We start from the raw sequence: 15417 nt of genomic DNA, 5'->3' as shown, positions 1-15417 counted from the left end.
AAGAGGGTGCTTGAGCAGAAGGGAGGGCCGTCCAGTGTGAGCATCCGTTGGTGAAGGCGATCACGGTTCTCCCCAGTGGCTCATCCACCACGTGGCCCCTCTCCAGGTCAGGGTGGCTGTGGCACCGCAGCGTGGACACCGTGGGAGGGGAGGGAAGCCCCCGACAAACCTGGGGCGCTTGAGTGGGATTCGCCTACGAGCAGGCGCAGGACACAGGACTGGTTCAAGCCAGGACAGATCCTCCAAGAGACAGCCCAGCCTCCCGTTCTGATTTTCTACCCCCAGGGCTTTGATTAGTTTCCAGGCCGGTTTGTAACGTAGTAAAACCACAGGGAGCTGCCTGGCGTTCAGCTTTCTCTCCTCTGTAATGCAGTCAGCACCCCGGGCAGGTGCCTCGACTGGTGCCGGAGTATCGTTCCCGCTGTCTGAGGGTGGGCATGGGGGTCGTGGAGGTGGAGCGGGGTCCGAGCATGGGGCGCGGATGGGGCGCAGCCCCCGGCACCCTCAGCGGGCTGCCCCATCGCATCCTTGCCCCCCTGGTTGGGGCGGTTCCTGTGGCGCCCCCCTTGGGCCTGTGAGCCACAAGCCCCGGCCCCGGGAGGGTGCCCGGAGAAGCAGGGCAGGTGCCAGGCGGGTGGGGAGCCCCTCGTGACTCAGTGTCCCCCTGGCACCCTGCCTGCTTGGTCTCTCCCACGCGCAGCCTCACCGGGGTCTCCCTCCTCTTTGCAGAGAGCCTGGGCACGGAGGTGGGGCTCCTGCAGCTGCTCGGAGAGCCGCCGCCCCAGCAGGTCGCCCAGGTGGACGACCCTGACGTCGGGCCGGCCTTCGTCTTCGGCCCGGATGCCAACAGCGGCCAGGTGGCCCGGTACCACTTCCCCAGCCCGTTCTTCCGCGACTTCTCACTGCTCTTCCACGTCCGGCCCGCCACCGAGGGCGCGGGGGTGCTGTTCGCCATCACGGACGCGGCCCAGGCGGTGGTCTCCGTGGGCGTGAAGCTGTCGGCCGTGCGTGACGGGCAGCAGCACATCCAGCTCCTGTACACCGAGCCCGGCGCCACCCGCACCCGCACGGCCGCCAGCTTCCGCCTGCCCGCCTTCACCGGCCAGTGGACGCGCTTCGCGCTCAGCGTGGACGGCGCGACCGTGGCGCTGTTTGTGGACTGCGAGCTGTTCCAGAGGGTGCCCTTGGTGCGCTCCCCGCGGGCCCTGGAGCTGGAGCCCGGCGCCGGCCTCTTCGTGGCCCAGGCTGGAGGAGCAGACCCCAGCAAGTTCCAGGTAAGCTGACAGCCACCGCTGGTGTGGGGACCGGCCCTGGTGTGGGGGTCTGGCCCCCGGGGACAAGGGACGGTCTGCCTCCTGCCTTGTGCAGCAGTGCCAGGGAGAGGACCGCCCGCGGGGCGGGGCCGCCGGCCGCTTGAGTGCAGGCCCCGGTTGGGGATGTGGTGGAAGTCTCGGAGGCCCCCCGGCACCGTCCCCTTCCCAACTGGACCCCATCTGCAGCACATGAGAGCCCCTCCATTGTGCGTGGTGCCCATGGTGACCCCGGGGTCCAGGCCCCCCTGCCCCATGGGGCGGACGGGAGTCAGCGTCCCGGCCCAGCTACGTGAGCTGTGTACACGGCGTGGCCCTGAGCGTGGGCTGTTGTGGGGGCGGGCTGCACCCTGGAGGGCGCACTCACCCGCCCCATCAACGTGCCGATGACCTTATTTTCACCAAACTGCTCAGCAGGCCCTCAGCGCAGCTTCCGAGCAGCGAGGGCAGAATTTCGCCAGGGCAACTGGATCGTGGCGGTCCCACCATGTCCTCGGGGAAGCCCCCACCCCTAGGCCTGTCCTCGGCCTTTCATTCTGGGGGCAGGCGGATCCCAGAGCCTGGAGGGGGTCTTTCTCCCGGGCCCTCAGCACCTACGTTTGTTGGAAACTTGAGCCGGACTCCCTGCCTCCGGTGAACATCGCGTGGACACCCTCCACGGGCACTGACCCACAGACCCCCAAACCCTGACACTGGAGCCAGCCGGCGGCTAGAGCGTCCCTGCTCAGCGGTCCAGACAGGGGCCCCTGTGTGTGCTGGAAGGGGCCGTGTCCCCGGGGGACAGAAAGTTAATTATTGCCTAGAGAAAGGCTGCTTCATGAAAGTTGTTCTAAGTCCTGGTGACTTGGGTGCTGAAAGCTGACCTTTCGCCTCTGGCAGGAACTTTAACCCTTGGGGTCTGGGAGCCAGCAGGACTTTGATACGAAACTGGGCCTCTTTGTGTTTTCGCTTTGATCCTCAAACGTGATTAACTGCAAAGAAGTCAGAGAGAGCCGTCTGTCGAGGCGGGGGCTGTGTCCACTGGCTGTTTGTTGTGTGACTTCCCGGGAAGCTGAGGACAAAAAAGCGTCCCGTGTGTCCCCACGTCTCTAACACTCCAGCAGAAAGGCTGCCTGTGTGCGGGTGGGGACAGGGTTGCCCGGGTCACCACTGTCGTGGGTGAGGACGCCCGGCGCCTCCTCCCTGTGCCTCGTCGGGGCTGCGTGTCACGTGTGCAAAACACATTCGCCACTGGAAATAGGCTGAGATGGTGTCTGGGTGTTTTAACTTGCATTTCTCGGTTGCTAGTGTAGACAGACTTAGATTTTTTTTTTTACATGGTTTTTGGTTATTTGCATTTCTTCTTTTGTGACTGGCCCATTTATGTTCTTTGCACTTTTGGGGGTTCAATAATTTCTTATTGACTTTTACAAACTCTTTATATGTGAAAGAAAATGGTCCTTGGTTTTGTGCACTTAAAATTTTAGCTGTCAGTTTGTCATTTGCGTTTTCACCATGTCACTTTTTTGTTCAAACTGTTGAGATATTTAAAGTGTTTAAGTGGAAGATACCCATGGCGGGAGAAGATGCCCATGGCGTGTAATAGCGTGGCCAAGTCTCTGAAGGTTAGGAAGACAGGACTCCTGGAGCGGGGTGTAGGCTCCTCTGTCGGCGCTGGGCTGTGGCCTGCTTGCCCCGGGTGGCTGCTTGACTTCCAGCTGACTTCGCTTGTGTCACATGCACCTGAGCCAAGTCTCCTTATGTCCCCACGGACTAGAGGCTTCAGGAATTTTCTGTGTGGGTGTTTGAACGGATTCCAGCTGGCCGAGAGAAGCTTGTAGAACAGGAGACAAATCGGTTTAGCAGCGGGTTTTGCAGACTTTCTGAATTGAAGTTCCTGGAGAAGAATCACTCACGTCACGTGATTTATAAGATTTGGCAGAAGCGAGCTCGGGCTTAGGGCGCCGGGAGGAAGCTGGGCGGCGTCTCCTCCGGCCCCTCCCGGGCGGTCCAGGCGGGTCCGGACAGAACCTTGATTGTTTGCCTCTGGTCAGAAAAACTGGTCTCTTCGGGCTTCTTCTTCTTCTTGAGTCACTTTTGGTAGCGAGCGTCTCCTGGGAAGTCCTGCCTTCTGTGCGGTTCGGACAGCGCTTGCCTTATCGCCAACCCTTTCGGCGTTTGTGTGCCTTTTAATTTTTTTAACCATTTCTAAAGCTCTGCGGCCGCGTCTCCCTCGACTCACTCCGCCTTCCCCCGCTCTGTGCAGCTCCTCCCTGGCCGCCGGGGGGCTTCTGCGGGTGCCCCCGCCGCACCCCTGGAGCAGACGCGGCCCTGCCTTCCCGGAGGCTGTGCTCCAGCCGCCGCACCTCATGCTGAGCGCTCACCTGCCTTGTTCGACGGGGACTTCCCCCCACACGCGGCCTTGTGGGCCACGTTATACAGAAATAAGCGCCCCGTCCACTGAAGCCAGGAGGGTGCCCCGCAGCCACGGCAGGCTCGACGCCTGGGATGGCCGGGAAAGGGTCGTCAGGGGCCTGTGGCCCCCAAGCCCAGCACCCAGACCCGCGCCTCCTGAGCGAGGGAGAGCCGGGCGCCCCGGTCACTGCCATCCCCCGCCCCACACCCCTCCTATGACACGCACCGTGCTCACCTGACGTGACGTGCGGTAGGACGGCCTCGACGTGATGCCGCTGCATCCCTGCCATTTCCTGCCACGACTGGGGGAGAGAGAGGAGCAGCCTGTGATGGAAGCGCTTGCCCGGACGCGCCCCCACGAGAAGGAACCAAGAGGAAGCAGATGGTGTCGTGCCGGCGGCCAGGGTGACGCAGGCAGGCGGTCAGGAGCCACCGGGGCCGGGGCCCGAGGAAGCGGGGCAGCCACAGCGCAGCCGGCGTGGGTGACAGGGCGAGGGAGTCCGGCCCGGAGCGCCACCAGCCACCTCCCCCCCCACGGGCTCACTCAGCCCCCCCGCCCGCGACCAGGATGCAGCGCTTCCCGGCAGGGCCCCGAGGCCGGTCAAGGCCACCTCCGAGAACCCGGGGGGCCCAGGGAGGCAGCCCGCGGCCAGTGACCTCAGTAACAAGCGTGAGCAGCACGGGGTTCTCATTGTGCGACTCGGCCGCGCAGCCGGCAGCGTGGCAGCGACGGGACACATTCCAGACGGTTAACAAAGTGCGACGTCTCCAGATTCCACGTCTGCTTCCAAGCCCGTCCGATATTTGCAGTGTGTCTGTGGCTTTTGCACCAGTGACGTCTTCCCCACTAAACGTGTCCCCGGGGAAGCGCATGCGGCTCCCGGAGCAGCGGGCAGCCCGGCGAACAGCCTCAGCTGCTGGCAGCTCGGAGCCTCGAGGGACGGGTCTGTGGGGACGGTCACGGCGGAGGTCTGGCCCCCTGACCCCACCTGCCGGGAGCGCCCGTCCCTCCCCTCATGGCCGCCACCCCCAGGGCACCCTGCTGCCCCGTGGAGAGCTCGACCTTCTAGAATTTAACACCCTCCCTGTGCTGTCCTTGCGTCTTCAAACTCGGTCACCTGGGCGACCCTGTCCCTCCTTCAACAGGACTGAGGTCGAGAACTTGCATCCCCAGCACGATGCCAGTGCTGACCCCTGACCTGACCCCTGCGTTTTTACAGGACGGCCCAGATTTCCCGTGGGCGATGGTGCCCCCAGGAACCTGTGTGTGTGGATGGACAGGGGCCTCGCTGCAACGCTCCCTGCTCCTGGTCTGCACACTTGTGCTCACGTGCACACCCCTCTCTCACCACACCCGCATACGTGTTTACATGCACCCGCGTGCTCTCGTACGATGCTCTCACTGCACACACACATATGTGCACACGTTCATGCACACGGGCACACGCCTGCTCTCACACCCTTGCGCACACGCCTCACATTGGCACACGCTCTCTCACGTGCTGTCACTGCATGCACACATCTGCTCACACGCACACGTGTACGTTCACACGCACGCACGTGCTCACGCATAACCCATCCACACAAAGCTCTCACACACGCTCACACACCTCTCCCGCGCGGCTTGGCCACCCTCCGTGGTGGTTGGACCGTCCAAGAATTTGAAGGGAGGGACACTTGTCCCTCAGATATACCAAGCACTGTCCATAGCTGACTCCCTGCACCCGGGCGCGGACTTCCTCTCGCCCCGGGCGCAGCTCTGGGGACCTGCCTGCGGCCAGTCCCTGTGCCGCCCGTCCTCCCCCCGCCACGGTCCACAGGGAGGAGCTCTCAATAGTTGTGCCACGTGGTCGGGCAGGCCGTCCCTGAGTCCCGCTGATGGATCTGCAGTGAGTTCCCCGGTGACCACTGTGAGGAAGGCTGGGCCCCACTCTGACCTTGCACTTTGCCGGGACGCTGCAGGGCGGCATTGCGCCTGGGGGACGGCGGCAGGAGGAGGCAGGGACCGGCGAGCGTGACTCCGGGTCTGAAGGGGCAGCAGTGGCTGCGGTGGGAGTGGCCTGCTGGGCTCGGGGTTAGACACAGGCCACTGTTGGTGTGGTTGAAACATCTCTGGCCCCTGAGACCGTGCTCTCTGTGCCGGGTCACCTTCTTCCTTAAAGAGATGGAGTTCTCAGCTCCATGCTTCCGGAAGGATGCCACCACCACCCTCCCCCAGTGAGGCCACCTAGCAGCCTGGGTACAGGCCCGTGGACAGCAACCCTGCCCCCAGCTCCCTCAGCCCCAGGGTCCGGCCACCGTCTGTCAGCTTGCCTCGGAGCGCCACGAGGCCTGGACATCACTTGGCACGTGCTGGTCCTCACCCAGGTGCCCGGAAGAACCTTCTAGAACTGATGACCATCCTGAGTCCAACTGAGAACCAGGGCGGCTTCCTTCTGGGCTTTGACTGTGGAGCCACGGGCAGCTCCTGCCTCTGGTCTTCCAGAACACGCTGTGGCTGGTGGGAGAACGGTGAGGATGAGGTACGTGGTCCTGCCCACGGCCACGTTTTCACCGCCTTCCGAAGTCAGCCCAGCTGCAGGAAGTGACCCTCTGCCACTTGGCGCACCCCACGTCAGCTTGTGAGCCGGTGGCCGCTCTGGTGGCCCCGAGTCGTACCAGCTGCCCGTGATGGCGGCTCTTTTGTGCATACTTGCAAAGGAGGACACCGCGTGTGTGCATAGAGCACAGATCACCCACCTGCGTCCCGACTGTTCCCCGCCCGCCTCCTCAGCCGCCTCCTTCCCCTGCACGTTGGGAAAACGAGGACCTCGCGGTAACTGGAGCCGAGGGTCTCCCTCCACCCAAGTCCCGCCTGGACCCGACCGCCCTCACTGGCCTCCCAGGAGCAGGTGTGTGTGCCTGAATGAGCACGTGTGTGCAAGGGCACGTGTATGTAAGCACAGGGGCAGGTGCACATACGTGCGTGTAAGCATGTACCCACACGGCACATACATGCGCACACACGGGCACGCATACATAGCCACACACGGAGATGGGACACGGCCCCACAGGCCTCACTGTCAGCAGCTGGGGAGTGGAGCCGGGAGTACGGAGTCTGGCAGGACTGGCCCCTGAGGTGCTCACAGCCCTGGGTAGAGATCCAGGAGTGCTTCCTGGAGGAGGCGGCCTTGGAAAGCAAGTGGAGCCCTCAAGCAGGGCTCATCTGGGGACCCACTGGGGTGTTGTTGGTTTGCTGTCACGTGCTCCTTGCTGGTGTGGAACACGAAGGTCAGGGGATCGAGGGGTCACGTGATGGAGGGAGTCTGAAGGTCATTTGGAGGAATAAACAGAACAACCGAGGTGAGTCAGCACGTGGCCTGTGGACCCGTCTGGCATCGCCTGTTCTGTGCAGGTGGGAAAGGGTTTGTTTGACACGTTGAAACGGGCGAATCGGAAGGAGACTCTTACAACGTGGAAATGACACGATGACATTTCGGTGTCGGTAACGCTCGGAACAGCCGCGCTCGGCCCTTCACGCGCTGGCTGTGGCCGATGCCGAGCGGGTGTGCACCAGGCAGCACAGAGACCGAGGACTCCCCAGCTGGCCCTTTACGGAGAAGCTCTGGCGACCCCTGACCCAGGCCCTTCCATGACGTCTCAGGATTGACCAAGTGTGGTTTCTACTTGGGAAAAAGGTGCCGGAGAAAATCCCAGTGGGTTAAATGTTGAGTAAAAAACAAAGAAAATACTAGAAACCACACGTGTGGACACTCACCGTTTCCAGGCAGGGAAACCTTTTAGAAAGCGGCCCCGGTGGCCTCTCGTGCTTGAGGGCGAGGTCTCAGCCGAGGCGATTCGGGGCCCGGAAGTCAGCGAGCGCCACGCGGACTCCGCTGGGCCGCGCTGCGTATGCCCTGGGGCTTCTTCAGTCTTGCCTGCTGCTTTTCAGTCACGGGCTCTGCCGGTCCCCGAAATAGCCGGGGCCACGCGCGGCTCTCCCGTCCCCGTCACCGCCTCCCTCAGGCCCCGTCCCTCCACGTCTGCGCTGGCGACCCTGCCTCCCGTGGCACTGACTGGGAGAGCGGCCTCTGTTCCCCGTCCCCTCACGCAAGTGCCTTTGGAGCCCCAGTGGGAGCGACCCGAGGGGCCTCCTGTCTCCAAGACGGCCTCGTCCTGGACCTCGGTCGGCTCCGTGACCCCGCTGAGATCCTCAGCAGCGCCAGGCTCCGAGCCGGGTGCCGGCATGGCCGTGCCGACTGCCTCGGGGCCTACGGTGACCGCTCTCCCCCTCTGCCTTTAGGGAAGGATCGCGGAGCTGAGGGTGCGCGGAGACCCCCGGGTGAGCCCCCTGCACTGTCTGGAGGAGGACGACGAGGACAGCGGTGGGGTGAGTCGCTGCCGTGGCCGGGCTCCACGGAGCTCCCTCCCCCTGCCCCACCCTGCTTCGCCCCCCACCACGGGTGGAGGGCCCAGGGTTGGTGGGGACTGGGGACCCCAAAGTGGTAGGACATCCTCCTTTGAAGGATGTCATTTGGGTATCAAGAACCTGGGACATTTTCATTTACCCGTAACATCAGAAAGAGCATTCATTCCCTGCCTAGAACTTTCCACTTAAAAACACATACCAAACATGGAGTGTTAAAAGCTTCCCTAGAGTAGCCGGTTAGGTGATATGGTTGATGACGGTCACCTTGGCCAAAATGTGCACATGTGTCTGCATGAGACAGCATGTGTGTGAGTGTGCATGTGTGAGAGCATGTGTGTGTACGTGCATGTGTGAAAGCGTGTGTATGTGTGCCTGTGAGAGACTGTGTGTGCATGTGCAAGAGCGTGTGTGTGTGCACGTGCCTGTGAGAAAGCGTGTGTGCATGTATGAGAGAGCATGTGTGCGTGCAGGCGTGAATGAGAGACTGTGCATGCACACGCCTGTTTGTGATTGTGTGTGTGCGTGCATTTGTGAGAGACCGCGTGTGTGTGCACGTGCCTGTATGAGAGTGTGTGTGCATGTGTGCATGTTTGAGAGCATGTGTGTGCCTGTGAGAGAGCATATGTGTGTGCATGTGTGTGTATGGGTGTGCATACGTGAGTGACTGTGCGTGCACACACCTGTATGAGAAGCGTGTGTGCGTGCCTGTGTGAGAGAGCGTGTGTGCATGGGACCTAAGAAGATCCACTTCCCAGGGCGTGTGAGTGACAGAAGGGGAGGAAAGCCCGTGTTTCCACGGAGAATCCGGATCTCAAAAATGCCCCCAGTGACCGCACGGTTGTGAACAGAACGAGGTCGTCAGCCACGTGCAGTGACCAGGGCAGGGACGATACGATGGCTCACGTTTCCTGTGGCCGCAGGCCACCTCATTCAGCTCCGTGAGGCCGTCCCCCGGTGTGGCCTTTGAGTTGACAAATCTGTGCCCGGAGCCCCCTCCGCGGGGCCTCTCTCCTCTGGCTGTTTCCTGGGACAGTGTCCCAGGAGCGGGATGACCAGGCAGAAGGAAGGAGCGTGTTTCTTCACGGTTCTGTGTGTGTGGCCGGCGGCCGCACCGTTTCCCAGAGGGGTGTCCTAGTTGCTCTGATCGGCGTGCCTGCTGACGCCACCCAGGGACGGGGTTCGGTCACCGGCTCCTTCTTTCCTGCGACCGTCAGGTGTCTGGAGACTTCGGGAGCGGGCTGGAGGAGAACCGGGAGCTTCTCAGGGAGCAGTCGGTGAGTTCCGTGAGTCCTGGCGGGACCCTGTCCCGACAGGCTGTGTGAGCACACGGGTGCGCACGCGTGGGGGACTCCAGGGGCTCCCTGCGACCTGAGGACACGTTCCCAGCGGGACACGGGAACGCACCCTCTCACTCCTGTCACCAGGGATTTAAAATTCGGTTTCTGAGTCTAACCCCTTGTTGGGTCTCTGGGGTGACGTTGATGTTCTGTTTACGCCTCCCCGTTAGCTTGGAGGGGCCGCGGAGTACTAGCGGGTTTGTAGCTCAGACACAAAGGGAGGGTGGGCGGGCCTTACAGCGAGGAGGTTTCTGGAGGCCAAGTCTGAGCTCGCCCAGGTCCCGACACCCAAAACAGCGAGCGGGAGGGGGAAAGGCCGCTTGTCTGCATTTGCACCACAGTGTTGCGCCCTCCGCTCCTGCCGGCCCGGGGCTTGGGCATCGAGGGGCCAGGACAGGCAGGGTGCTGAGCTCCACCCACACAGGGGGTGCTGGGGACCCCCTGGCCCCGCGCCGGCCGGAGCAGTCCTGGGAGGCGCGCCCAGCAGGGCCCCGCTCACAGCAGGCGTCGGTGCGCGGTGCCCGACGGCAGTGCCCGGTTCAGACGGGCCGTGCGTCCCCACAGACACGGGTTGGATTTGGGCGCTCGCCCCTTCACCCACCGAGCTCCCGTCCCTACCAGGGTGCCTGGGGGCAAATCGTTGCTTTGGGAGCGCAGAGACCCCCCGTGGAAACGTATCCGAGCAGTGCCGGGGCCGCGGTGGGAAGTGCCGAAGCTCTGCATCCCGTCTCAGTGGGCTAGACGAGCGGCCGGCCCAGGGCGGGTCCGCCCCGTGGTCGGCAGTACTTGAACTGGGAACCCACACCCGGCCAGGCTCCGCTGGGGAAATCCGGCCGGCCGGCTGCTTAGGGTGATGACAGAGGAACTGGGCCACAGCCTGTGCGGGGTGGGCGGGCCGGGCCAGAGCACGAGCGGCCTGCGGGGGCTCCCCTGCCGGCTCTCCGTGTTCTCCACCCTCTCGCGCTCAGTGGCGCAGGGATGTCGGGGGGCCAGCCAGGGCTCGCGGGTCCCGGGGGGCCTTCCCGCATGTGTGGCTGGGGCCTCGGGGGAGGCCTGATGTCCGGCTCCGGGCCCCCCAGCCCTCCGGCCTCGTGGGCACGCCGGTCCCCGAGTGCCTTGACCCGCACGGCGTCACCAGGGAGCTCCTGCCAGACGTGGGGCGGACAGTTGCGGGAAGCATCTTGACTGTGTGTTTGAACGTCAGCTTGTGCCCACGTCCTTGAGGCTCCCGGGTGCCTCTGGGGACCAGGAAGAGGCGTTTTCAGAGCACAGCCGGTCTTGCCTCCTCAAGGGTGGGTGCAAGTCACCCGGCCCTGGCCGTGGAGTCCCCCGGTCGTGACCCCTGCCGAGGACAGGTCGCGCCACATGCCGTCTGTGCCGTGAAATGCCGGAGGCTCCCTTCCTCTGAAGGCCTCCGGCTGCCCTCGCCGGGTGGGTCCTACCTCGGGGAGTGTCCCCTCGGGGCTGTCCCGGGGCCCTGGGCAAGCACAGTGGGTGCTGGTGCGTCCCTACCGCACGGGGGGACCTGCAGGCTGGGGCGTCCGGGGGCTCGCAGGGCCGGGACCCCATCCCCACGGCTGTTTCGGAGGAAGAAGCTGTGGGGAGTCCCGGAGCTTCTTCAAGGATCCACGCAGACCACACGTGTCATAACCCAGCACCTGCCACGGCACATCCGCGTCTGCCACATAATGGACTTGTCTCCCCCTCTCACCTTGCCAGGGTCTGTCCCCAAAGCCCAGCCTCCCCGAGGCTCCACCGGTCACTTCTCCGCCCTTGGCTGGAGGCAGGAATGTGGAAGATTCCAGAACTGAAGAAATTGAGGAAGAAACCACGATGTCTCCGTTGGGAGGTAGAACTGTTTACTGATGGGGTGTGCGTGTCAGTTTGAGCGTGTCAGCGGCGTGTGGTTGTGTGGTGTGTGTGTCAGTGGCACACGTGTGTCAGTCGTGTGCACGCCGGCGAGGGGCTCCCTGCCGTCACAAATGCGCCCAGACTGGGGAGCGGTCAGTGCCCGCCCGCCCCCTCGTGGCCGCAGGAGAGTCAGGGCAGGGCCGCTGCGTGGCCTTTCCTTCCGTGTCTCGTTCCCGGCATTCTTGTGCCGGCGGGTCCGTGGGGCGTCCTGTGCTGCAGGCTCGCCAGGAGGACCTGAGATTTGGTTTTGAAGGATGACAAATCATCGTACAAGTTGTCCGATGAATCGTGGAATGCTGTGGGTCGGCATTTGGGGTCAAGGACGCTTCCCCGGTGGCCTTGGGGGTCTGCTGCCCCGGGGGGTGCGGTGTGGACCTGCCCGCGGCCGGGCCACTGAAAATGGAGTGTCAACGCGTCAGCCGTCTGTCGCTGCCAGCAGACGGCCACACATGTGGCCGCTGGGAGGGCGCTCGTGTCTCGCCTCGCGTCCCGAGGGCCGTGTCCTCTCCTGCAGGCCCCGCGGGGGGTGGGCTCCCCGCCCGCTCAGGTTGGCGGCAGAATCCAGTTCCCCGCAGCCGTGGGACGGAGGCTCCCGGTCCTCACTGCCGTCGGCCAGCGACGGGTCTCACGTTCTCGGGCCACCCACGCCCCTCCGTTCCTGGCCACTCCAGAGCCAGCCACGGCAGGTGGAGTCTTCTCGTGCTCTGCACGTCTCAGACGCCCCCTCCTGCCTCTCCTCTCCCGCCTCTTCTGTTCTGGGGCCTCGTGTGGTTAGCGGGTTGTACCCCAGTAGCCCAGGATGATCTCCCTACCTGCACGACGGCTGTTTAGTCACCTGCGACGCCTGCGGGGGGGCCTTCACAGCAGCGCCCAGACTAGCGTCCGACAGGATCACCAGGGGCCGGCGAGCTCAGGAGACCTCAGGGCTCTGCCTTCCATACTTCCGTCAAGGCTGTAGAAAAGTATGCAGACGTTTGTTTTTATTTTAGAGAAAAACATTTATTGCTTTTGAAAAATTACTGAAATAATACATGCTCATTGCTGCCTCCGAAACTTAGAAAAAATAGGGAGAGACTTGGCATCGGTCCCCCAGGGCCCCACGGTCCCTGTTCTGGGTGCCCTTTCTCCAAGGACCTAGTTACGGCATTTGTCACAGACGTGCTTCCCAAGGGCCCGGCCATGCTGGATGACGTTGGTGAAGAGTCTGGCCCCTCAGGGTCCTGAGTGAGGGATTCGGGCCCCATCAGGGTCCCAGGGTCAGCCCACTGTGCTCCGTGGCCTGGGACCCCAGCCCAGGGCTGACCCAGGACCCCTTGGGGGGAGGCTTGATGGGCCTGGGGTCACTTTTTGTTTTTGTTCTTAGTGTAACCAGCATACAGTAAACTGCACTTATTTGAAATTTGAAACACGCAATCTGATAAGTTTTGACCTGTGTGTCCACCCGTGAAAGTGTCACGATCAGGGCATGACCGCGTCCACCAGCCCCAGATACTCGTTATGCAGCTTGCGGTCCCTCCCTCCTACTCCCCACACCCCTCCCAGGTGCCCCCTGGTCTGCCTTCTGTTGCTGGTAGATGCTGGTGTTTTCTGGAAGGTTCCGCACGTGGAACCATACGCTCTGCCTTCCTGTCTGGATTCATCCGCTCAGCACCGTTGTGCTGACGCTCAGCAAGGTGTGATTTTGCACTGCTGGTTCGGGCGCGGTTTCACCGTGTGGAAGGACCCGAAGTTGGCTGTCCACTCACCTGCCAGTGGACCTTTGTGTCATTTCCAGCTGGGGACTGTCACAGCTAAAGGTGCTGTGGGGCTCCAGGGGAAGCCTCTGTAGGGACACCTGCTGCTGTGTCTCCGCTCGACACCTTGGGTAGAATGGCTGGGCCACAGGACAGGTGTGTGTTTGACTATCGAAGATGCTGCCGCAGACGACCTTTCCCCGCGGTTCCGGGCGGCGCTGGGCGTGGCCACGTGCCATTGCCAGCGTCCCGGCAGGTGCACAGGGCGGCTCAAGGCCGTGTGATTAGCCGCCCCCTGATGACTGATGACGTGGGGCATCTTTCCACGTGCTGATCTTGCCTGCCCTTTGTGCGTTGTTTTCCGTAAAGCATCTGTTCAAATCTTAGCGGCTGTTTCCCAGTTCCTGACTTTTGAGAGTTCTTTATGTTCTGGATGGGACTCCTTTGTCGGGTGTGTGTTTTGCAAATATTTTTTCAGTCTGTGGCTTATCTTTCCGTTTTGTTAATAGCGTCTGTACAAGAGCAGAACAGATTGGTTTTTAATTTGGATGAAACTCAATTTATCAGTTCGTTCACGTGTGGATCTCGCTTCTGGTGTCAGAGCTAGAAAGTCTCCCTGCCCACGGTCCCAGGGGCTTTCTGATGTGTCTGGTCGTGTTACGGTTTTGGGTTTTGCATTTGGTCCTGTGACCCGCTTTGAGTTAGGTTTCTGTGTGGAATGAAGCACGGCTAGTCTGTTCGGCGCCGCTTACCAGAAAGACGGTCTTTCCTCCCGCCGAGCCGCACGTGTGCCTTGGTCGGAAATCAGCCATCCGTGTACGTGTGAGACTATTTCTGGACTCTGCTCCGTGGGTCTGTCCTCACAGCAGTCCCGTTGCTGTGGCTTTCTAACAAGTCTGGGATAACACCGTGCCAGCCCTCCACACCTGCTGTCCCTTTGTGATGCTGCTGTGATTTTCCGCGTCCTCCTCACGTCCTCGCGCACCGCGGACCCGGTTTGCCGGTTTCTGCGCGAAGAGCCAGCCCGAGCGCCGACCGGAGCGTCTCTTGCTCTGTAAACCAGTCCTCGGAAGGCACAGACGCTGAACGGAGTCTTCCGAAAAGGCTTCTTCCTTTGCTTTCTCTTAGCAAGGTTTTTGCCGTTTAAATGTTCACTGAGGCAGAGGTTTTAAGTTTGCCTTAAATCATGCTGCATTTGGAATACGGGCCCGAGAGGTGTGCACCCCATGCTGGCCGCCACGGGGCCGGGGCCGGGCTGCCCTCCCGCACCGACCTGGGACTCTCCCTAGGTCCTCAGTGGGCGTGGTCTGGCTGCTGGGCGCAGGGGCATCCAGGAGGCTCTGGCAGGGTCGTGGTCAAGGGCGTGGACGTGGCTCCGATTTCTTCTGTGCCGGCGGGGAGGCTGGCAAGGCCCCGGAACAGTCTGCACGTCAGTCCCTGTTCAGCTAAGGGGCCTCAGATCCCATGCAGTCCCCGCCCCCAGCCCGCTGCACCGTCAGAGGGCCCAGCACACCCACCAAGGGGGCGGTGGTTCCCCCCAAGTCCCCTCAGGAAACGGGCCTCAGGAGCGGCGTGAGTCCCTGCGGTCTAACTGGGTGGGCCGACCCCCTTGGAGGAAGGTTTGGGGGAGCAGCCTTAGTTTACCCCACAAGGGGAAGGTGCCCATCCTGACCGTCCTGGGCTGGCCAGGGCCAGCCAACGGCCCATGCCTCAGGCATCTGTGCCCTGTGGTACTTGTCTGTGCGGTGGCTGCCCTGGAGCTCTGGGCCCTGTCTGCAGCTCTGGGGCCCTGCAGGGCAGGCCAAGGGCTGATTAGGCCAGACTCGGCCCGTTCTTCCTGGGGTCTGGAGCCTCCGCCGTCAACCATCCCCAGAAGGAAGCTTCCAAGGACATCGCGGGGCCAGTGTAGACACTTGAATCTGGGCCGCGTGTTCAGTCACCGCAGGCAACAGCCTGAAACATCCTAAGTATAACTGCCTGGTTGTCAGAAAACATCCTCACTCTCAGCTCTTAGGAGGCATGTGGCGTGGGGGGTGAGGGTTGTGACAGATGCAACAAACTTCCGTGGTTCAGCAAGAGAAGAAATGATGTGTGTCTGCGTGTGCATGCATTGCGTGTGTGCACGTGCATATGAGTGCATGTATGTGAATGTGTGTGTGCATGTATGTGAGCATGCGCATGAGAGTGTGTGCGCGTGTGTGTGCGTGATGGGGGGACTGCATCCTGGAGCCGCACGCAGCCTGGGTCCGGGGCGGGGAGCCCAGAGTGGAGCCTGGGCCGTGCTCCCGGGTACGACGGGTGTGACGGCTGCCTCTGCCTCCCCC

General features: G+C 62.5%; 1 protein-coding gene across 6 annotated transcripts in view; it reads left to right on the top strand.

Moving 5' to 3' along the window:
• The window catches only part of COL18A1 (collagen type XVIII alpha 1 chain), a 91090-nt gene that overhangs the window by 51148 nt on the left and 24525 nt on the right, over positions 1-15417 (top strand). For all 6 annotated transcript variants that reach the window (XM_043593413.1, XM_043593412.1, XM_043593411.1 and 3 more), the window contains 4 exons: positions 730-1274; positions 7987-8073; positions 9327-9386; positions 11169-11298. In XM_043593413.1, coding sequence (XP_043449348.1) covers positions 730-1274; positions 7987-8073; positions 9327-9386; positions 11169-11298 — 822 coding nt within the window. The remainder of the gene's footprint in view (positions 1-729; positions 1275-7986; positions 8074-9326; positions 9387-11168; positions 11299-15417) is intronic.

This window comes from Prionailurus bengalensis, chromosome C2 (assembly GCF_016509475.1).
Source record: "Prionailurus bengalensis isolate Pbe53 chromosome C2, Fcat_Pben_1.1_paternal_pri, whole genome shotgun sequence".
NCBI lineage: Eukaryota > Metazoa > Chordata > Mammalia > Carnivora > Felidae > Prionailurus > Prionailurus bengalensis.
The sequence above is the reverse complement of the archived record's forward strand: the minus strand, read 5'-3'. Positions and strand labels throughout refer to the sequence as shown.